Source organism: Fonsecaea pedrosoi, assembly GCF_000835455.1.
Source record: "Fonsecaea pedrosoi CBS 271.37 unplaced genomic scaffold supercont1.1, whole genome shotgun sequence".
In the NCBI taxonomy this organism is placed as follows: Eukaryota; Fungi; Ascomycota; class Eurotiomycetes; order Chaetothyriales; family Herpotrichiellaceae; genus Fonsecaea; species Fonsecaea pedrosoi.
The window spans coordinates 3,732,849-3,755,096 of NW_013550615.1; the positions used below are offsets into that span (position 1 = coordinate 3,732,849).

General features: G+C 52.9%; 7 protein-coding genes across 7 annotated transcripts; 3 read left to right on the top strand and 4 right to left on the bottom strand.

Moving 5' to 3' along the window:
• Positions 1–562: 562 nt before the first annotated feature.
• Z517_01356 (uncharacterized protein) lies at positions 563–1,246 on the bottom strand (the record flags this gene model as incomplete). The annotated part of the gene is made up of 1 exon (XM_013434316.1): positions 563–1,246. The coding sequence occupies one exon, from the start codon at positions 1,244–1,246 to the stop codon at positions 563–565; it is 684 nt and encodes a 227-aa protein (XP_013289770.1).
• Positions 1,247–1,944: 698 nt separating this feature from the next.
• On the top strand, positions 1,945–2,990 carry Z517_01357 (uncharacterized protein; the record flags this gene model as incomplete). Its single annotated transcript, XM_013434317.1, has 4 exons — positions 1,945–2,087; positions 2,146–2,298; positions 2,365–2,470; positions 2,550–2,990. 4 exons carry the CDS (start codon positions 1,945–1,947, stop codon positions 2,988–2,990), a joined length of 843 nt encoding a protein of 280 aa, XP_013289771.1.
• Positions 2,991–3,622: 632 nt separating this feature from the next.
• Positions 3,623–4,900, bottom strand: Z517_01358 (acyl-CoA thioesterase II; the record flags this gene model as incomplete). Its single annotated transcript, XM_013434318.1, has 2 exons — positions 3,623–4,591; positions 4,691–4,900. The coding sequence occupies 2 exons, from the start codon at positions 4,898–4,900 to the stop codon at positions 3,623–3,625; spliced, it is 1,179 nt and encodes a 392-aa protein (XP_013289772.1).
• A 939-nt stretch (positions 4,901–5,839) lies between these two features.
• Z517_01359 (uncharacterized protein) lies at positions 5,840–6,221 on the top strand (the record flags this gene model as incomplete). Its single annotated transcript, XM_013434319.1, has 2 exons — positions 5,840–5,902; positions 5,958–6,221. 2 exons carry the CDS (start codon positions 5,840–5,842, stop codon positions 6,219–6,221), a joined length of 327 nt encoding a protein of 108 aa, XP_013289773.1.
• A 664-nt stretch (positions 6,222–6,885) lies between these two features.
• On the bottom strand, positions 6,886–8,710 carry Z517_01360 (uncharacterized protein; the record flags this gene model as incomplete). The annotated part of the gene is made up of 3 exons (XM_013434320.1): positions 6,886–8,326; positions 8,390–8,538; positions 8,669–8,710. The coding sequence occupies 3 exons, from the start codon at positions 8,708–8,710 to the stop codon at positions 6,886–6,888; spliced, it is 1,632 nt and encodes a 543-aa protein (XP_013289774.1).
• Positions 8,711–9,323: 613 nt separating this feature from the next.
• On the bottom strand, positions 9,324–11,207 carry Z517_01361 (uncharacterized protein; the record flags this gene model as incomplete). Its single annotated transcript, XM_013434321.1, has 1 exon — positions 9,324–11,207. The coding sequence occupies one exon, from the start codon at positions 11,205–11,207 to the stop codon at positions 9,324–9,326; it is 1,884 nt and encodes a 627-aa protein (XP_013289775.1).
• A 9,661-nt stretch (positions 11,208–20,868) lies between these two features.
• Positions 20,869–22,162, top strand: Z517_01362 (uncharacterized protein; the record flags this gene model as incomplete). The annotated part of the gene is made up of 2 exons (XM_013434322.1): positions 20,869–21,803; positions 22,042–22,162. 2 exons carry the CDS (start codon positions 20,869–20,871, stop codon positions 22,160–22,162), a joined length of 1,056 nt encoding a protein of 351 aa, XP_013289776.1.
• Between the last annotated feature and the right edge of the window lie 86 nt (positions 22,163–22,248).

The following is a 22,248-nucleotide window of genomic DNA, read 5'->3' on the forward strand; positions in this document are numbered from 1 at the left end:
ATTTACTTTGAATTGCCAGTCCAAATTACTGCCGCAGACTGAGAATGCCAGGATCAATCATCACCACAAATGTCATCTAAAGTGCGTCTCGTCTGACAGCTTGCCACCAGCTTGAGGACGACTTCCAGACTCAAACTGCTCCCTGGCCAACGAACCGCGAATCATGGGGCTCACATCGTTCTCTGTCGTGGATCTCGTCAGTGTCGTTCCGGGGAAGCAGAAAAATACAAGTATCGACTGCCGCTGCGTCAGCCACGCATGAACAACTACCTCTTGAAGGCACATTGAAGCAGGCCCCGGTAACAACATGGTTTGACAGGCTGTGCTGAAAAGCTGGACGGTCAGGATTTCGGCAGCACCCTGGCAAGCACACCCTGGACACTGGACACCGGGCATGGACTGCCAATGACAGTGAGAACTCGCCCAGAAGTCAGCTCTTGTCTCCGTCATTCGTGCCCTTAACTGATCAGACGAGAACGGCGACGACATGCCTGCTTGCGAATCAACATTGTGGTTGTAGATACAGCAAGCCCTAGCAGACGTGCGGCCGAAGCTGCCCAATTCACGGCGTGGGCTGTGGCTCTCTGACCATGCAGAACAGGTCACAGACATCCCCTCCCTCCTCGCAGACCATCTTGCGGGCCAGTCGAAAGCCCATCTTCTCATATATCGCAATGTTGGGCTTGTCCCTGGAAGACTCCAGATAACACTGGCGGCCTTCTCTGTCCGCCATGTCGGTGACAATCTCGAAGAGCTGGCGCCCGATTCCTTTTCCCTGGATGCCCGGCCTGACGGTGACAATGTTGCAGAAGTAGTACCCTTCCGGGTCAGTCCAGATTTCTGACTGAGCAATGGCCTGCTCGCGCTTCCAGATCCAGTACCGATTCGTCCTCAACCCGCCACGGCCCTGGTACCGGAGAAGATTCCACCCCTGCTTGAACCAGAGGACGTAGTCGTCGATCCACTCGGACCAGGTCTGCTTCTGACTGATGTTTCGAGGCTTCATCCACATGCTGACTCCCAGCACTCTGCCTTCTTTGTCATCTGTGTCCTTGGCCACAAAGAACAATGCGTTGCGCATCCCCCACTCACATTTTGCCTTGAGACTAGCAAAGTTGCGCTCCTTGTTGAACTTTGCACCGTCAAAAACCCACAGATGATAGGGATCGTCGGCGAATGCAAGCTGGATGCATTCTACCACCGAGGGAATGTCTGCTGAAGTGATGGGCCGTATTTCAATGCCCATATTGCCTGGCTATCGGGTGAAAGTCGTGGGGAGCTGGTCTGGCTGTATATGTAGGCTGTGATACTCCTCTAGATGACGTTGCCTTGGGTCTCGAACTGCCATTCAGGACTTCGGTTGGACAATATGTCAGGGGTCTGATGGTATGCGACTTCAGATCTGTGCCAGCTCGGCGTGAGGTTGGAGAAAAGATCGAGGTTGTGGGTTGGGTTGCATTTGTAGATAAGAGTCGGCATCATCGGTGGCTGCTGAGTGGATTTTTCCGAGTCCAGTCGTATTCGGATAAATATAGCCCCGCGTCCCGGGACTCTCTCACACCTCTCTTCATATCACGTCCTCCTTCTTTCTATCGGCAGCAGCGTCGTCGTCTCTCTGCGGTGGCATTTGGTGTCATGTTCGGACAACAGGCCTCGCCCTAGACCATCGCCAAATCGACAGGGAATCTTTACTGCTTCCTGATGACCGCTACGTTCCTTGGAAAAGGAGGGGTAGACCTCGTATTTGCTCGCCATCATCGCATTCTAGGCCCAAGTCGATCAAATCATGTGTCTCCCGCTCAGGCTGTGGTATCTGGCCCCAAAAGTCCCCTGGCCATTTGCTGGGATGTATGCTGCTCAAGAACAACGTTCCGATGGAGAGCTCTTTCTTTCTCGTTCTATCCTTTGTTTGGGTTGAAAATTGTCGCCTCATCCTCTTTTGCCATGTCTTGTTTCCTCCCGCCGACGTTGTTTCTTCTTGTTGTATTGGCGTGTTTGGTCGCCACTATCCAAGTCACCGCTCCGGCTGAGGGCGAAACCTATTCTCTAGATCCCCGTTCGAGCTCCATCCAATGGGAACAACAGACGTGAGTGCTTTCAAAGATCGTGACTGATCTGACCGATTTTGACGTCTTGTTCCATAAGCGGCGACCCTGCCGAATGCGATATTTGGCTTCAGAAAGAAGAGGGAGAACAGATGACATATTACTATTTCGCCCATGTGTCGGTGCCGGCGTGCCAACTCGATTTCTCGGCTTGGCCAGCGTCTCTTATGAACGAGTCTCGCTCACTGATCCCGTACGACTCTCCCGTCTTGGAGATTTTGATGTCGTTCTACTTGGAGAGTGTCTAATGTTTGCATAGGGGCGAGTACTGCTTCGCCTTTGTTGCCACGGCTGCTTCTGCCGAGGAGGGCACCTTTCTAGCACAGTCGGCAGACTTTGTGATTCAGGATGAAGAGAGATCCAAGGTAAACATAGACAGATGAGTCCATGCTCCATCCAGTATCTCGGCCGACGCGAGTGATAACCCCTCAACCGCCACGGCAGGACCTGTCCACTGGGGCACAAGTCGGCATCGGCGTGGGCGTGGGCGTTGGCGGTTTAGCCCTCCTCTGCCTCTGTGGCTACTACTACATGGTCGTACGACGGAAGCGACACACGCAGCGGAGCAGGCAAGAAGCATACTCCAAGCCCGAGTTGGAAGGCGATCATCATCACCACCACCACCACCAGGTCGCAAACGTTTCCCGACCATTTTCGCCCTCCGCCGCCGCAAAGGCCGAGCTTTCATCCACAACCACTACGACGGAAAAGGGCGTGCTGTCAGAACTCGCCTCGACCGAAGCCATGATTCACGAATTGCCGGCCAGCACGCGCCAGCCGTATGAAGCAGGGACAGCGACGGGGACGGACGCGGGGACCAACACCAGAACCGACGACGGGAGTGGCACGGTTGTTGGCTCTAGCGAGCGAGACCGAGTCTCTTGACCGACGAGACGAGGCGAGCCATGAATGTTCTGTCCGCCCTCGATCATTTTTCCTCTTTTCTCTCTTTCACACACACACACAGACTGAGAGAGAGGGAGAGAGAGAGAGAGGGAGGGAGGGAGGGAGAGAGGGCTGGAGCTGGAGACCTCCTATACAACTAAGCACCATCACAATCACAATCACAATCCTACATGTCTGCCCCAATTCCAGTTTCAAGTTCCAAATCCTCTCACTCTGTCTGGACACTTAGCCACAAGAAAAGAAAAAAAAAAGGGGGTCTCGCGGCGCGGTATGCATAGCAGACTGAAAAACTAAAACTGAAACTAAAGGTGGCCGTAACCGTGAGCGTGGTATATGTGTGTCTCCTCTTATCAAGCAAGTAGTCCTAGTACTATATTCAACATGACAGAACAAGAAGTGACAAGGCGGTACGAGTAAGCTGTGAGGTATTCGAGGTAGCTGAGATAGGTAGATAGGTAGGTAAGTAGTTAGCTACCTAGTATCGTGGTATCATGAAATCGCTAACTCGCTGAATCGGTTCCAATCATTCCAATCCGATCTACACAAATCAATCTATATGATAATGGATCCATGCAAATCTCTCCCAAGTTCAAAAAGGAATCACCCTTTTCTTATAACTTGCTACCACTACCGCCACCACCACCGCTACTACCAGCCTTTTCAGTTCGAGCCTCTTCCGGCACCGACAAGCTTTTGGCGTTCCCAAAGACCTTGTTGACCAGGTCGGTCGGAACCCTCACCATGCCGTCCTGCATGGAGGTGCCGATGACCCTGCCGGTGTTGGGGTCCCAGAGGAGACTGTGGTGGCAGCCCCGGTTGTCGGCGCCGTTGCTGGTCCACGACTCCTGGACGAACCACTTGGAGGGCCTGTCGGGCTTGCTGTCGTCGACCATGCGCAGGTGGTCGGCCAGGCCGTGGAAGATGACCGTGTGCGACAGCGACGCCATGGTGGTGCGGACGGCCTCGTACCCCAGCGCGCGCTGGATGAGGAAGAGCGAGTTCCGATCCGACGCGTACAGGTGGGCCGCGGCGTGCAGATTCACGTCGTTGGCAGCCTCGTCCCTCTCCCTCGCCTCTGCCGGGTCGTCATCCTGGTAGAGACGGTAGAAGAGCAACTGGCGCCAGCGCGGCGCTTGCTCTCCATTCGGCCCACCCCCCGGTTCCACCTTGTCGTTATACTTGGTCATGTCGACCCTTCGGGTTTCCACCCCGGGGAACGCGGCCGCGCTCTTACTCCAGAACTCTTTCTCTTCCAGTTCCCACCAGAGAGCGTCGGCGCCGGGTGCCAGGGGATGGTCTTCCGGTTTGAGGCCGTCCAGGACACTGTGGTATTCCCTCTGGAGGTGGCCCTTGGGCTTCTCCTGGTACTCGAAGTCGGTCCACTTTTTGATGCCCTTTTCCGATCGCTTGAATGAGACGGTGGCGACAAAACACGGCGACGCGCCCTGCCCGGCGTCCTCGGAGTGTTGATAGACGTCGACCCCTCGCAAGCAGTACATGCCGCCATCCCGGATCTTACGCACGCGGTACACGTACGGGATGTCAATGGCGCCGGGTAGGATAAAGTACCCACTCATTTGCTACCGCTCCCGAAGGGACACCAAAGCCGTCAACAACAAGAAACGAGACCCAACAACATCAAGCTCAAGGGAGAGATAGGGGGTAAAAAGGGAACATACATGAACCACCAGCCCTGGCTCGACGGTCTTGCTAGCAGCATACATGGCCTGGGCGTAGACATGACCCCCAAATGCTCTCCGAAACGGGGCCGGCGGCCAGGCTGGGGTCAACGATTCAAAAACATTATCGCCAACCCTTTTCAAGGCCATCAGCCGCCGAAAAGAGATGGGCTTGTTGCCCTGAAGCACCTCAAACCGGGTCGTCGACATGGTTCGTGCGGGTCGTTTACCGAGGAGGGAGGGGGAGACACATTGACGAAACGGAAGGGAAGTCGAAAGACGAGCGATACGCATGCATGCAACAAAGCAAGCAAGGGGGTAAAGCAAGCGTGGCGGACGCGATGTCAGATGGATCAGATCGGACCAGAGCAGATCAAATCCAATGGCTCCTCTATCCGCTAAAACGCCATTGCAGGTTAGCTTTGTACGTTTTTTTCAAATTCAACCCAAGCTCCTATTTCCACACGAATAGACAAAACAAAAAAAAAAAATTTTAAAAACAGCAGAGCGAGGTATCAAGGAAAGGTAGGACAGAGAACGCCGAGGAACTCGCGAACGAAACGCAGGATTCGTAACAAATGTTCGGTATTGGGATAGGTCGCGTATAGGCAGGCGAGCGACAGCAAAAAAACAAACCTCGGCAATCATGGGAGAGAGAGACGATTTCCCAATCTGGAACGAGGCTGAAAAAGGGAGGGTGTAAGGATGGGGATGGAGAGGTGTGGTGGGTGGTGCTGACAGGGTGATAGGCTCGGACTCGGCGGCGCTGGACAGCTTGAAGATGATTGACAAATGAGACAAACAAGCCAAAACAAGACAGACAGAAAAACAACCATGTGAAAGGCTGTCTACCGCTACCACATAGTGAGCCTGTAGTAAAATAGCATGACATCATCGGCAACCTCCATCACATCCATAGCCTTGGCGACAGCGTCATTAAATCCAACCACCAAGTCCTGTCTACATGAGTTCAGAGTTCAGAGTTGAAATACACAAGACGAGCCGGCAAGGTCCAGGATTGAAGAACACCGTTCACCCGCGTTGAAGTCTTGGGAAATATTATACCTCAAATCAACGAACGTTTTTGAACTCAACAACTGCAAAGTCAAGACACCAGACCAGACCAGACCATCTGTGATATACTTCACCATGTCTACAGACCAATCCTCCGCCTCAGAGTCCCAGGCCTCAATGCTCGGCGGCCACGTCAAGGTAACTTATCTTCCCCCTTTACCACATCTATTCATCTAACCAAAAAGAAACGCAGTACGTCCAAGGCGCCATCTCCGCCGCCGTTGGCTACGACTCGGGCGAACAGACCAAAGCCGAAGCCGTGCAAGAGATGAAAGACGCCAAGGCACAATCAACTTCCACCACCACCCCTCAGCAACAGCAGCCTGCACAGTCGTCGATATTGGGCATGGTGGAAAACGCCGCGGGCAAGGTCACGGGTTGCGAAGGCATGGTCGACGAGGGCAAGAAGAGGATGCCGGAGAAGCGGGGCATCGAGGAACAGAGTGGGACAGGATGAAGCTCCCCCCCCAAAAGTGTGACTCTGCGCAAAAGAATAGGCAAAGAGAAGTGCCTGGCGGGGAGATATACCAACGGATCGAGACCTAGGGAGCAAACAATCCACAAGGAAACGCAGTCTTCGAGCACACAAAGAAACTTTGCTTTCACACCCAGTCGACAGAGAATTCTAACCCCTCCACCAGAACGGAGGATTCCTTTGCTGCTGTGGCTTTTGATTTGTCAAGTAAAAAGACTGATATAACTCCCTCAAAGTCCTGAGAGCCCACAGCGGGCCGATATAGCACCAGAACGATTCAGTCTTATGCTGAAGTCAAACTGTTTGATCATTTCAACTTGTAACCAAGTCTGTGTTCGTGTTGTCTTTGTATCCGGATTTCTCTGTGTAGAAACAAGATCTCCTAGGCACCATACATTTCCGTTTGCCGGACGTAAGCTCAGCCTACTGATGCCTTATCCCGCCCTCAAGCCAACGGATGTCTTTCCGAGATTGGGATGTGCTTTCCGATAAAGGTGTTGGAGATTGATCCTCCAGCGGCTGTACAGCCAGTTTGAGCTCGTCGTATCGTATCGTGTCGTGTTTCGTATCTCATGTCTCATCTCATGACCTCTTCACCTCCAGTGGTCCGATTTTCCAACCATGGAGGAACTTTTTCATCGAGTCGTCATACCCCAGTATTACTTCTCGACTTGGGCAATGGCACCTCTCCGTTAGCTGCCATTTTCTCAACAATCACGCTTCCCTCAAGCTCTTCATCCTCGTCTCTCATCCTGACGTCCTCATCGTCTAACAGATCAACACCATCTTTACCACGGTGAAGGTCGAGAGAGTCCCAGTCCTTACCTAGAGTTCCTTCGGTATCGGCATCGGCATCGACGTCAGAGGGCTTGTAGGAACTGCCATAGCGATCCTTTGCTCTCTCTCGGGCTCTTATTTCATCAGCATCAGGCTTCACCCAGCCCCCATCCGGTGATTCGCCCAACCCCATGTGGTTGGCATCGGGCTTCAGAAATGTCGGTCCAGTGGACGCGAGGTACCAGCCCCGATCGGTCCACTGCGCGATACACTCTTTTGCGTGCTCTCCGAGGGCGTAAAATCCCGGGTTATCTCGTGGAAGAAACATGGAAACGTGCGCTGTAGTCTCGTCCGAAGCCTTGTCGTTGACAGCTTTGATCCATTTGAATCCTTTTGATGTTTCTTGCATGGTATCTCTGCCTTCTTTTCGATCGCGGCTGACATGCACGGGTAGGTTGCAGAATGTCCTCTCCCTGCCGGCCAAAGTTTCCGTGATGCCATATCCGCCACTGGCTCCCTTCCCAAGATTGGTGTACAGATTTGCGCATCCAGCTCCTCGTTCTTTGCATTCCTGTTCCAAAGACTCGACCCGCTTGCGCAGGTGCTCCGGCTTGAACAGCTCCCCCACAAACAGCAAGTGGTCGCTAGCCCATTTCCAACCAGCACTCAGCTTCTCGCGTTGCGAGTACAAGGCTGCGGCACCGCCTGCGACCACAGCGCCAGCCGCACCAGCGAACATTGCGTACTTTCCCCAAGCCTGCCATTTGGGGGCAGCTGCCGCGTCTGCCGTAGAAGAGGAAGCTGGCGCTGGTAGGGCGCCGATGGATTTGGCGCCAGAAGTCGACGAGGTCGACGAGACATTGGGTTCGGACTTGGAACCCCAACCAAACATGGAGGCAACTTCGGAGTAGGTGTTATAGGCGTTGGCGACGACTTTGTGCCCGCCCTCGAGTCCGTGGGCCACCATCCCCGGAGCCAATCCGAGGAAAGGGGTGTCGAAAGCCAATACGCCTTGGATATGAGGGAACATGAAGTTATGAGACATTGGATCCGGCTCATGGCGTGATGGTGTTGGATGGGAGGTGGATGTTGTTGAACCCAGTGTCGTGTTGGAAGGAAAATTTGGCCGTTCGGGATTTTGCGCCGAAGATCGCGCGGGGATGGGTTGCTCACTCGCGAGTTGCAGGTACGTCTCGGCTGCGACAATGCCACCCATCGAGTGGCCGATCAGTATGACATGGACCGAAGGATCCACGGTCGGAGATGGAGTCGAGCGCGCGACCTCTAGGTCGATGACCTTGTTTTGGAGCCTGCAATCATGATCTCTTTCAGTAGGGCGCTCCGCGGTAGACAGAGAGACTCGCACAGCATACCATTCTCGAAACCGAGCCACACAGTCTCTGAGCTCGCCCCGCGTCTCGAATTTGGGATATGTCACAGTGACGACATCGATGTTCGGGAGGGAATGGCTCACGAGCGCCCGCAGATGTTCTGGGAAGACAGCAAAGGTGTCATCGCCGCCCTAAAGAGGGCAGTATCAGTATCCTGAGACCCAAGGGTACTGCAACAGAGAGAAGCGATACGGTCGGCGTCACAAGGTCGCATTCTGTCTGCTGGGTAGAAGACCGCATCCTCCCTCGCAACGAACTTACTTTGAAGCCATGGATAAACACAAGGAGTAGTGTCTTGCGCATCCTTGCAAAAAGGCTGCTCACATAGACGCTGCATCGTTTGTGATGAGCCTTAGGTTCCGTTGGACACCATCCTTACGAGATGGCTCTATGTGTCGAGCTTTACTTCACCTCGTTGTCTCCCTCCGCAGGATCAGAGAAGAGCCGGTGAATTACTGAGCCAGATTTATGGTGAGAGTGAATTGGCTTGGCATGCGTCACCTGATCGTAAGGGGATCAAGATCACCGTCGGCCTTTCTCGTCTTCGTGTTACAGGAGTGTCACAAATTATATGGAAACAATTCGAGGGTTCATCAAGCTTTGGATTTCGATCGACTTGCTCAATCCCTCGCTGTTGGCCTCTCCCACGCATTGGGAGAGCCAAAGCCTTGTTGTCCAGTTCATGCTGGATCTTCTAGTTCTGTACACTTCTTTTGTCTTGTTTAGACAAGGTATTCTGAGCCTGCCATATGTTGCCATAATACCATCTAATCCCAGCGCCATTGAAATGCTTTTTCGCTAAACCCAGTGCATGGAGCACAAAAATAATCAAAACAGAGTCCGCCGAGCTATGCATGAGAAGAGCGCCATGCTTTCTGCACGGCCAAAGAAATCTACAGTGTCGAGGAACCGACTGCTAGAATGGGTATTGATGTTGAGTAATAGGCGTGGAAACATTGCTATGCTGCCAACCATCGGGATGAAAATTGGGGAGTGGTCCAATCCGGCGCTCTGTGTTTGCTTTGCTCAAAGGATGGTAGTGGATCTGATCAGCAGGAATATTCCTGACTGGCATCTGTAAAGCAGCCGATGGTGGTGGTATCAAGAGTGTGTTGACATGACGGACTGGTCGATATGGAGACGTGCGATGCGTCAAGAAGTATGAGGGTGATAGTCCCGGTAGAGTAGGAGTAGTGGTAGTGTACCCGTTGGATGGTGATGTGTGTGCTGAAGGCAGGGTGTTAATAGCTCGAGAACCATCGCCCAGGGTGGGAACGGGATTTTGGAAGAGGGACTGCGGTACTGCAGATATCGGCGTGACAGGATGAGAATAGGTACCCGTTGTGGGTGGGTACACGGTCGACAATGCTCTATTCGTCTGAACCGGGAATAGGGAGGTTTGAGGATTTGAAATCGGCAGAGAGGGAGGTGGTCTGGGAATGTCCAGCCTTGGGATCTCCATCAATGTTGCCGGAACGCCAGTGTTTGCCACGCTAGAGGGGTGTGTTGGAGAAACTCTCAAAGTACCTGGATTGTACGGAAGCGAAATGCCTCTACTGCCAATATTGTCCGAGAGCTGGCCAGGGAATTGTTGCCTTTTCGCTGGAGGGAGCTCGGCAGAATAGTCGGCACTCCGTTTTCGCTCCTGTTGATATCCTCTCAATCCAACTTGTTGCCGAAGTGGTGAGCTCGGAAGTTGCGTGGCTGTAGATACAGGATGTGGTAGAACAGGGTAACGACTGTTGAGCGAAGGTGAGACACCATACGGACTGACACTGTGATGAGTTGAAGGAGGTGAGGGCAACTTTTGGGGGAAGCTCTGAGTGGTGGGCGTGACAGGAGTGACGCCATTCGCTCTGCTCTCATCAACCAAGGGGAGCTTGGAGGCTTTGTCGTAAAACGCGCCAAACCTTCCCAATTTGGATTTCCATTCACTCCACTCTTCAGCCGAGGCGTAGAGGGCGTACCGCATATTGCTCAGAAATTCGACTTCCATGATGTGTATTTCGGTGACTGAAATGCCAGAAACCTCTGCCCACGTCTTATTCGTGTATGTGTTGTCGTCCAGAAACTTATTTCCCAACATTAGAGCAATAGTCAGAAGTCGAAACTCACTGCCACGCTTCCCGCTCACACTGGGGTTGAATCGTTTGAGCCGATAGATGAATAATAGGGCAAGTAGAATTACATTCTTCCCGACCTGAGTGGTGCTGATGATTGTAGTCACCCATTTTCGGAAGCCGATGGCCGGTACGGCATCAGGAAGCAACCCTCTATCGACAGGTGCATCTTCTGGGAGATTTTCCGCGTATTGAAGTGTAGACCCTGTTTCGAACCAGAAGAGACATGTAATCTCTGCAGCAAACTCGGCCAGACTCCCTTTGCTCTTGTTCACTGATTCTGGGATTTGAAGGTGAGGTGCGATGGCATTCACGCTGTTCTGATCGGGGGCTCGACGGTTGTATACGCTCATCCCATTTGTCGGAGGTGCTAGAGCGTAGACATGGTTCACTGGCGCTTGTGCAGCAGCTGGAGTTCTACGTGGACAAGAAGCGTTGGCTCCGTCTGGCAACCCACGGTCCTGCTGGAAAGTAGGTGGAGGAAGTGCAGCATAGCTGCTACCCACAACTACTCCCGGCATGGCCCTTGACCCGGGAGGCGTGGGCAAGCCGCTGTTGAAATAGGTCTCAGAGTTATTCCACCTTTTGCACCCATATGCCGCTGGGTCTTGCTGAACCGCTGTGTTTGATATCGAGGTCAACCGATCCGAGAGGCCAACAGCACTGTAAATGGTAGACATGGACAACATGAGCGGTAACGTTACGGTAAGAGGAAAAAGGTCGAGGGTGGAAAAGTGGTCGGTGTTAAGCAGTGTGAGTTGGAGATGACGGGTGCGGCAAGAGCATATCGCCGATCCAGGTGAGGGTGAGAGACGGACGCTGGTATAGTGAAGGATCAGGCAGACTTTTTGCAAAGAGGCTTATGTGAAAGCAAGGAAAGGATAGTAATGTTCCCTGGTGACAGAGAACATTACAACGAAACGAGGATCAAGAACAATTCAAGTGAGGAGCATGGTCGATGTTTTGGAGGCTTTCGACAGAATTGGGGGTTTGGAATGAAGGCAAAGGTATGAGAGAGGGTGGGTCCCGGATGTTTGGCAACATGAGAGGGCAGAGAGGACCTTCACCCACAAGGTCCTTTCAAACAGTGACTGTCCGAGCCCGGCCCAACTCAATCAGAGGGGACAGGATGATGATACACTGGAGCAATCAAGAACGACAAGAACCGTGATTAATGACTTGAATCCACGCGACGAAAGCAGTCAGCCGAGCAACGTACGCTTCGGCAGCCAGAGTTTGTGGCGGCACCAGGCAGTTGGACCGATGGAAAGGATCATCTTGTGTTTTTCGCCCATCAGAGCCTGCATCGGGCATGGACGCGCCGTAACTCACTTTCCCAGGAACACCGGGGCCTTGTCTTGGATCGAAGGCGGTTCGAGGCTCGGCTGTAAAACTGTCAAGGGCCCTTTTTTCCCCGTCGTAAGGTTGACGAGTCCGGTTGAACCCAGTAGTTTGCAGGCAAGGGAAACGGAGACGACTGCAAGAGCGAGGGGGAGGGGGGGAGGGAAAAAAGAAGAGCAGGAGCGAAGCAGTAGTCAGAAGGGCCAGGCAAGCCGCAGAAGTGGAAGGGAAGCTACGACGGCGGGCTGGGTACGCGCTGTGGCCAGCCAATAAGAAAGGAGTATCAGGGACAAAAAGATGGAGCGACAGGAGCAGACTGGCGCACGCTGGCGCAATGATTGCCAGAGTGGACTAAGACGGGCTGGCTGGCGGAGGACAAGTTTACAGTCAAAAAGAGTGATGGGATGTTTTGGAAAGAAGAAGGATGGCCTAGGATGATGATGATGGATGGGGATGGGGGGGTTGGTTTGGTTTGGTTTGGTTAGGTGGGAAAGGGGGGGCGGCCAGGGAAAAAGCCAACGGGAAACGGGCAAACGGGGGTGGTCAAAAAGTGTGTTCAACGGCCCTGGGTTTAAGGTCCAGGTCAAGGTCTGATCAAGGTCATGGTTGTGGTTGCGGTCATGCACAAGGTCATGTCACGGTGATGAGCAATGAATCGCCGGGCATGCCAAAGCGAGACAGGAGGGGGGCAAGGGGAAGGGAAGAAAAAAGATGTTAAAATGGCCACCGCCAATTCCATCCATGGTGATGGGACGACGATGGAGACCATGGAGACTACCGAGTAGCAGCTGAACAAAAAACTTGACCGCATTTAGCTCGGCATCAATGTATCGTATCAGCATCAGCGTGCCAGCGATCCAAAAGTTTTAGCCTTTTTTCCCTTCCCCCTTGGGCTGTGCTGGGTGGTTCTGGTGGTGCAGTGCAGTCAAGTGCACTGAATAATGTTGCTTTGCCCGTGTGGAGTGGTCTATCAAAGGTAAGTAACAGGGTTCAAGAGACTTGCACGACTGGTCAATACTAGTGACATGGTTTACGGGTGACTAGGTATTTTCATCATGTCGTGTGTGGGAAGGGGGTCACTGGTGGTCCTAACATACATAGTACCTACATATTTTCAAAGCCTTGGGGAGGTCCAAAGGGGCCTCGCAAGGGATTGATAGGGGGGAATGAGTGGATGGGGCCGTGGTCTCTGTCATTGCCATCATATTATTCGCCTTCGCCTCGGGGAGAGGGGGCTGTTGATGCAAACCCACCCTAGTCTTGAAAGTGCAGCGAAGCCATCCGATGATATGACAAAATACCACCGCAAGTTCCGGATACATGATGAAGATGGAGTCCCGTTGCGAGGCGAGGCACGGGGGACATGCTTGGTGGTTAATGGGGTTACAGGAGGAGGCACGGAGACTGGGTAGCTCCAGCAGAATAAAATTGAGACACTCTGACGCTCTGGCCGGACTAACCAGTTAGCAGCATAACTTTACGAGGCAAGGCAAGGCAGGGCCAAGGGGGAGGAGCGACGTAGGAGCTTGGACATCCACATACATAACTTTGTACGAGGTTTCCGAGGCACACAAAGAAACAGCAACCAAGTTGAGAAGACTGGGGCGGGGCTGGGCTGGGCTGGATGGCGTATGTAGGTCAAGCGCAAGCACAGGGTGAGGAAGGCAAGGGAGGGGAGGGCAAGGAAGCTAGTTGGTGCAGGTGAGAAGGTGAGAACGAGTGTTGAATGAATAATCTCGCTCCAGGATGGAGACGGACGGGTAAGACTTTCGTTACAAGGTCGCCATGTCGCCGCTCCGTGGCTGCTGAGCTGCGCCTGGGGGGGCTGCATTTGTGCGGACTGCCTGCCTGAAAATGCCATCGATGAGCAACAAGCCGGGAAATGAACGCTAAATGGAATCAAAGGGTTGGACGTGAGCATCGGTTGGTCGGACGACGCCTTCAGAATGGCTCATCAGATGGTGATCTGAACGGAATTGGGTAGTGGAAGCCGCCAGCTGAGTTGGGGGCAGCCTGGGGCCCGGGGGTCCAGGAGCCTCTAACTACGGGCCACGGCCTACGGGCACAAAGTATTCGGTAAGGAGCCCTGTCATCGAGAAACATTTAGCGAGTTGAACAAGCCCTGAGGCTGGATCCCGGCTTCTCCAGGCAGGCAATGAGCCATGGCAGGTCACCGTGTCTTTTCTAAGTGGGAAGACAAGCCGAGGATGAGGTCTCCGTGCGTCCCTCCATGCCAGACAAGGGAAGGCCAAAAGAAAAAATTACGCCTAGACCGGATGCAGCCACTCGGACTCGCCAGAATTTCACACACAACTCATAACTCTGGTTGGGGGAAACCCCTGGAAGCCAACCTTGGGCCACCAGAAAACGCTACCTGGTATGGTTTGGAATTTTCGGCTGGCCTCTTACCGCGCGTGCACAGTGGGCGCCCGGGCAAACAGCAGCTCCCCCGGGGCGACCCTATTATTGGAGGATCGTCTTGGTCCCCCGCCCCCGAAAGGGCAGTTTCGCATGATGACCACATTTCAATGGTCCGGACGAGTAGTAGTACTCATAAGGTGGTGGCTTCAAAGTCATTTGATTGTTTGTGGACTAGCAGGGCTTCCCTTTGCTAGTTGGCTTGCTACAACTTGCTACTGCAGATTACGAGCGGCGGATAAGCGGTAGGCGTCGACGAGCTGGGTGCCGAAGCTCGCCCAGCAGTACGAGTACCTACATTGTCGTAGGCAGTGCGGCTGGTCAGGCAAAAGGCACAAAGTAATGCCTGAGTAACACTGCACTTTCAGGCTTAGTAGCAGCAGTAGTCCGACACTCCGTCCACCGTTCTGAGTCCTTTTGGCCACACGATGCCCACTAAACCCACGGAAATTTTTAAGGGGAATTGCAAAATACTCGATACTGTAGGCACACAGAAGAGATGGCCCCGAGTTCCAGCCAGGTATCCCTCAGCTACGATCAAGGACGATCCAAGCCTTCAAAGACCGGGTCGCCACAGCTAAGTCCCCGTCCTGGAAAGAAGACTCGTCAACCTGCGCCCTGTTGTGTCAGACCCTTTGAAATCCTGAGAACTTTGACCGGTGGAGCTTTTGAGATAGGCAGATAGGTAGAGCACAAGAAACTTAGCTTGCCGCATGACAAGGCAAGGAAGGTAAGGGGACACTTGTTTCCTCTTGATGCTGATCTCTTTTCTTTCTCCGTCAGCATTCCATTCTGATTGGAGTCTTTCGGACCACAGTAACCCCTACGACTTGGGTCTAGGGTCACTGCGGTAGTGGCATGAATCCTCAATTTCTCGATGGATCGGTGCGGCACCAGGCCAAAGGCGAGAGGATTTGATGTGGCAAGATAGTACGATACGAGTAATAATGAGACACTTGACATTCCCGGATCGAGCCAATGTTGGCAGGCGTGAAAACGCTTGCGGGTAACATGATCAGGCCTTGGCTGGTTAGATTTGGAGATGTGATTGGGCAAGGGGACAGAGTAGTGGCCGTGCAGGACGTCAAACAACTTCTTTGGGATAAGAGTGCGTGAGAAAAGCAACGACCATGTTGAACGTGGGGCTGGCAGTCTGGGTCAGATGGAGATAGCAAGATGTGCAAATCTTTGGAGTCGATCACACGGGAAAGATATGGAAGTATGCAACACGAAAATTATTTACCAACACTAATAATGAGGTAACATCATGGATTACGAGTATTTTTTTTATCTTGGGTTGCTAGCCGAGAACAATTTTGTGGACCATCGGGGTCGTGACTACTCGTGAGGTAAAGAAAGCACGAATGCCACATAGATTCATGGAGCTACCCGGGGAAGGGGAAAGCGCTGTGGCCCCATCCCCTTCTACTGCTGAAGGCGGTGCTGATGCGTCGTAATAGTATCTAGCTGCGAGATACTCGTAGTTACGAGTATCGTTTGAAAGCCGTGGATACAGTCCGATCCTTGAAATCATCAGATGGGGTTTCGGTGATACCAGGGCCAGTGGGAGACAGGACATGGCATGGATGTTGGCCAGAGTCCACAGCAGGCCAGGCAGGCAACGAAGACGAAAATGCTCATCTGTCCATCCCAGCTGAACATCTACGAGTAGAACGCGCGGGAATGGCGTAGAGTGTAATCATTTCAATCACCCCTTTTGGTTACCAGCAGCTCCTCGTACAGACTTTGTCTGAAATACGAGTAAGAGGTTGCAGAGGCGTTTTGATAAAGATGGAACTAGGTGTCAAGGACTTGCGGACGCGTGTAAGTTTGCTACTCCGTACCCGGAATTGGACATTCAAAGACAAGCGTAAATATCAAGTAGAATGGCTTTTTAGGGCAAGTCCGGTAAGGAAAGAACGGAAGTGGTGGAGGCCTATTTCGTTGTCCTTGGGACTGAATAGCATCTTTGAACCAATAAGGAGGACGGGAGTAACTCGTACGAGTAGCTGAAATCTGGACTTGTTCCTTGTCTCTTCCTTGTCTGACCCAAGAGGCAAGCGAAGCGGTGCGATGCATTCTCAGCATCAGCAGCATGGCGTCGACAAAGAGGCAACCTGGTAACCTGATGGAGACCCTCCGCTTTTCTGCGAAACCATCTGAGCCACCGTGGCCACCATCATCCGAGCCATGTCTGTTTCGCATTTTTGCCATGCGGCGTTCTAAGCTGCGAGCCAATCACACGACATTGCGAGAACTGCAGCCAAGCGTGCCACGAGTAACTTGGGACTTTCCTCGAGCAGGAAAAAGATTCTAACACGGGGCTCCGTGGCTCCATATTTCCAAGTCGAGGTCCTTCATGGACTTGCACTGAACAGTGGACGGGAAGCCGACGGAAGCGAGAAGGTCGGGTGGCAGGTTTCAAGATCAACATTGACCAATTTCGACGACCGAGCAGGGCCCAGGTGAGATAACAAGAACCGAGGGCACCGCCAGGCACTTTAGAACTCCGCACGAGGTTGCTAGAGGCACCGAGTATGCTGATCACATTCTGAGCGAACACGGCGGCTCAGTGGCACCAAGGGTGTTGGTGGTGGTGGTGGTGGTGGTGATGGAGTGATTGACGAGGTGATGAGAGACGAGGGTGTCAAGGTGAGGCCAATAGTGATGATAATGACACAGACTGTCATTTGACGAGATTTGTGTTTGGGTTTCTTTTGTCAAATCTTTCCCTGAAACAACCTGTGGTTGCCTGCCGGTTTACCTACTACTACTTGGTAGTACGAAGGACTCGTGATATATCCAAAGGACTCTGTCAAAGGGGAACTGATGTAGCTCCATTTCATTCTCGCAGGGCATATGATGGATAATGCAGAGTGACCAAAGGGTCATGAGGGTACGCAGGCACTCAAATGAACCGACCAACCGTCCAACCAACCTGCTACTGCATCGTATCTCGCATCGGGCTCTAGCAGACAGCCCTCCTACGAGTACGAGGTCCTCCTACTGTGACGTGATCTCTCGATCCTGGACAATCCCGCTTTCTTTCTCCCCCTCCTAAATCCTTTTGGATATTATCGTTACATGCGGCGGCGGCATCGGAACCACCGTCACCACCCCATCAACGACTAGCACCGTCAAGGGGTCGCTTGTCTATCATTATTTGTCTTCGTCATCCTTCGTTCCCGCCCGCCTGCAGTCTGCAGTGGCTGGCCCTTCTCCTTCTGTTGTGCTTGTATTCGTAATATTGTTTCATTCTTATGCCTCCTCCTCTGGTCCCAATCTTCTGGCGCTTTTTTCTCGGATGGTTGCTCCACTTGCTGAGCCCATTCTCTCTGCCTGGTCCGCCAATTCGCCTATTGATCCCCTGTCTTCGGAAGAGTGCTGTGAGGTTGGACGTGGAAAGGTGAAGCAAAGTGAAATCAAAGGTGAAATATGACACGCCTGCGCGTCTCCTTCGCGCTGCCCGCTTCCCTCCGCGTTACTGCAACCATTTTTGCTGCCACCAACCAGGCCCCCTACAATCCATTGTTGCCCATCTTTGCCTTGTTCCCTTTTCTCCATCGGTTCGACTCTGAGGCTGATTTAATTTGTTCCCAAAGTCCACACAGGAGCCAAGATCCTCCAATTCTCTGACTTCGCCGGCCACCGACGAGAACCAAGCCCCAAGACCCGCCGAGTTTGAGCCTGTCATCCCCCCTCGGGGCCTGTTTCTTCCTGTCGCTTGGGCTCGACCGATGCCTTGACTACTGCTGGAGTACCGAGTACACCTCACCAGCTGCTGTGCGTTCGTCCATGTACTCCGGTCCTTTGGGCACTGCAGCCTTCAACCGTAGCCTGATATCCACTGGCGTCCTATTCGTCTATTGTGATTTACGACACAGTGACACACTCTCCTCCATTCGTGACTTCATTAGTGTCAATTCCCGACTGCATCCCAGTCCTCCTGGCTCGTGACTTTTCAAGGCAACAACTTTACAAGGTCTGCTGCACGTTGCTACGTGGAGAAAGGGAGGCTGCACCACTATTATTGTGAGGCACAGAGACAAGGCAATTCATCTTTTTCGGCGAGACTAGGCATCGACGCCTCTCCTTGTTTCCTTTGGGGCTACGCTGGACCCGGGAGCTTGTCATGATGGGACGCATCTCGTATCTGTATGCCACTGACCCAGGGGGAACCACACCTGTTCGGCCATCTTCCGCTTCTCTTTGCCCGACGCCACTCTCATGATAACACGGAACTCCTGCAGTTGTGTCCATGTCGCTCCTTGCTCCTTCAACACGAAATCTGGAATATCTGCCGTCATCCGTCGAGGTGACATGTTGTTTCGGGGAGCCCGCTTTGATTGTAGATGTGTTCCTTGGAGCTATCCTACTCGTTCCCCGTTGGGATTGTGCGTCATGACCTGGAAATGGAAAGACAGCGAGGCATCAAAATCCGCACTCGAGTCTCACTGCCTCTTTGACCCTGGTCAACACGATGAACATCTCGCCACGAGCCCGCATTGGCATTCGCCAACCAAAATTTGAATCACTCCGCCTACAAGGGACGGAACCAACTGAAGCGAAATGCTTCACTACGAGTACGGAGTATACCTCGTTCTCAAGTCGACAGGCTCGCTTCTTCCGACCACGGTCACCCTATCCTTTGGTTCCACCAACGCGGTCTCGGTCGGAGACCTAATGTGAGTTGGACAGAGGATGTCTTCAACGGCTCTGCTCGCCAAGGATCTTATTCTGCCCGGAGCACCGGTGGAATGCTTACCGTGTCGTTCTTGATTGCGGCCGGTTCTTTCTGTCTGGAAGGGCGATGATCCGCCTGCACGACGGGATTGAACGACGGCATCACTCATCATCAGGCCTTCCTGCTGGCCCACACTGCGACGGTATCATTCAACGATCCGTCACAGCAGCCGAGGAAAACCTCTTGATATTGACTTGCAGCTCTCCAGAACGAACCCAGACCTCGTCTGGTCTGAATCCAGCCATATTCTCGCCACTGTTGGTTTTCTGTGCATTGAATACTGTTTCAAGAAAGTCCCAAAGGAGAGACCTTTGCTTGGAGATATGTCGACCCAGAGGTGACGGCTCACTGCTACCCTGCTTCTCAACTCCACAGCTCGGAGTCACCTCTAATGGCTTGGTAACCAGAGGTCTTTTGCACGACTTTGTTTCTGACCACTTAGTTATTGAGACTTCTTCATGGCGTACCCTCCTCGTTTCTTCGCCTCTTTGAGGGCCTGGAGGATTCTTCCAGACTGAAAGGCTGTCTCCAGAGAAGTTCACGTGAGGGCGTCTTGCACACACATGTTTGCCTGTGGTACAGCACCTCACATGGACTAGGATCTATTCACAATCCATATCCGACTATGCGTTCCTACGATATTCCTGATTTGGCCTGGATACCTCTAAGGAGATCTGGACCACCCCTGTGACGAACTCGTGTGTTAAGCATTATACCTCCTGATGGCAGTGCTCATTTCTAGATCTGAGATACTTCTATTTCGAAGATCCTATTTGTGCACTAAGAATCTAGATAAGTGACACCAGCTCTGAATTGGTGCCACTCCAATGCCGGCGTGGCTTCGACGTTCTGGGTGAGGAGAATGCCCGAAGACATGTTGTTCCACCCTTGGTGAGAAATATTTGTGCCCAAAGCGGGTTGCTTCATCTCGTCACCCGCACGATCTACAGATCCTGTTTGCTTCTCGCCGTCTGGGTGTGCATCGTGCATGGATCTCTCCACAGACAACCTCTTTCACACGTCTCGATGAGAGGGATGACAAGTCCGAACAAACACATTCGACATATCGCCAGTGGTTAACACTCAATGTCTGTGTCAGTAAAAAGACTCTTCTGATTATGACTCTTATCCCACAAAGCTGTTACCACATCATATGCTCAGTCGATCGCCATGCTTTTGACAAGACCATTGCGGATAATGAGTTGTCTGTCTGGTATTAGGCCTTAGCTTCTCGCGAGGAGGGCATTGCGAATTCGCAGACATTGTGATGCGATATTAGGGACTTTTTGCAGTGCCATCCATCCTTTCACGAAACCTGGGCTCTGCTCGCCTCACAGTCACCCAGTATTGTTTGAGTGGATGTCGCTGGCCGCATGTCTAGTGATATCCAGAGTCAAGCTCGCCCGAGAAGAGTCTGTGCTAGTCTTTCTGGAAGTACCAGACGAGCCTTCGGGGTCCAGCTGCTGCGAAATATTTACTCCAAACCCCATTGCCTGTTCTATCCAAAAAGGTAGGCTGCAACATACCTTGCACGGATCCCGAGATATCCAGTTGCTTTCCCCTCCAGTACACCCCCTAGACCTGAAGAAGCAAGTCTTCGGGGCTTCATTAGGAAGTCTATCCTTACTCAATCCAACTGTCTACAGGTGGAAGCGGGCGACTCGGAGTTCGTTTCCTGCACGTGTCGTCATGCCAGCGTCATACTAAATGCAGTCAAATCACTTGGGCTCCGGGTTCGATGTTTTGTTTACAAGTCGCGGCATCTATCAAAGACGACTAGACACGACCTCGAGCATCGCACATTCAAGATTCTGCGTGTGTGCGATTCAACACCTACAATGGCCCCCGAGGCGCGCATCACCATCGACACCTCCAAGAAACAAAGTCCCATCAGAAATGCTGCCCAAGGAGCGACGTTGAAGGAACATCTCCCTCCCGCCAAGTCAAGCCAGACATATCCTCAACAAACCTCGGCGGAGTCGGCTGGGACCAATGCCTCGCTGTTCTTTGTCGGGACGGCAACCACAATATTGGAGTGGGAGGGTCTGCGACTCATGACAGATCCCAACTTCTTACATGCTGGTGACCACGTCCACCTGGGGCCCGGTGTAAGGGGCACCCGCAAGACGAACCCGGCGGTCGATTTGCACGACTTGCCGCATATTGACCTTGTCCTCTTATCGCACTATCATGCCGACCATTTTGACCAGGTGGTCGAAGCTTCACTACGTCGGGACTTGCCCATTCTCACCACCCCCCACGCACACAAGCACTTGACACACAAAGGACACGGTGAAGCCTTCATAGCAGTGCATCCCCTTGACGCGTGGGAGAGTACATTGGTGAATGTCACCCCATCCTCTGTACCCAACAGACAAGCGCAGCTTCGCGTGACGGGGATGCCCGGCAAGCACGTCGGGGACGGCCTCGTCGCCAAAGCGAACGACATCCTCGGGGCGATCCCACCCACCAACGGCTGGATGCTCGAACTCGGATACATCGGAGACTCGTCAGCCTCTGGGCCAGGCTCCGACTTCGAGTGCGGCTATCGGATTTACATCTCGGGTGACACGCTCTATGTCTCTGAGCTGGAGAAGATCCCTGAGCTCTATACTCACGCGGGTAAACCGATTGATCTGATGCTGATTCATTTGGGCGGGACCACCGTACCGGGTCCGCATATGCCCTTGCTGATGGTTACCATGGACGCCGAACAAGGGGTCAAGTTGGTGAAGCTGGTGCAACCGGAGGTTACAGTGCCGATTCATTACGAGTAAGTCTCGATTTTCTTATACGATGAGTTTTGTTGTGTCTGCACAAGACAGCAGGCGAGGGCTGTCCCTCTCTCTTCACTTCCAGCGGTGTTTTTGCCTTCATCGGAAAGAACCCCCTTCATCCCATCGAGCTGAAAGTCCATCACATACAAATGGAGAGAGATTGTCCCATCCATCCACTCTCTCAGATTGAAGAAACTAACGATCTCAAACCCCCCTCTCTTTTGTTGTACGCAGTGATTACGACGTCTTCCTCTCCCCGCTCTCGGACTTCAAGGACGCCATCACCAAGGCCGGCCTTTCGGACAAAGTCGTCTACCTCGACCGGGGGGACGAGTTTCAATTCCGCGTCAGGTGAAATCCGACGGCAGGAGAGGGCACGTTATAAGGGAAAGGGTGTGTTTTCGGGTGGATTTCACAACCGAGGAGATGCAAGGCGGCTGG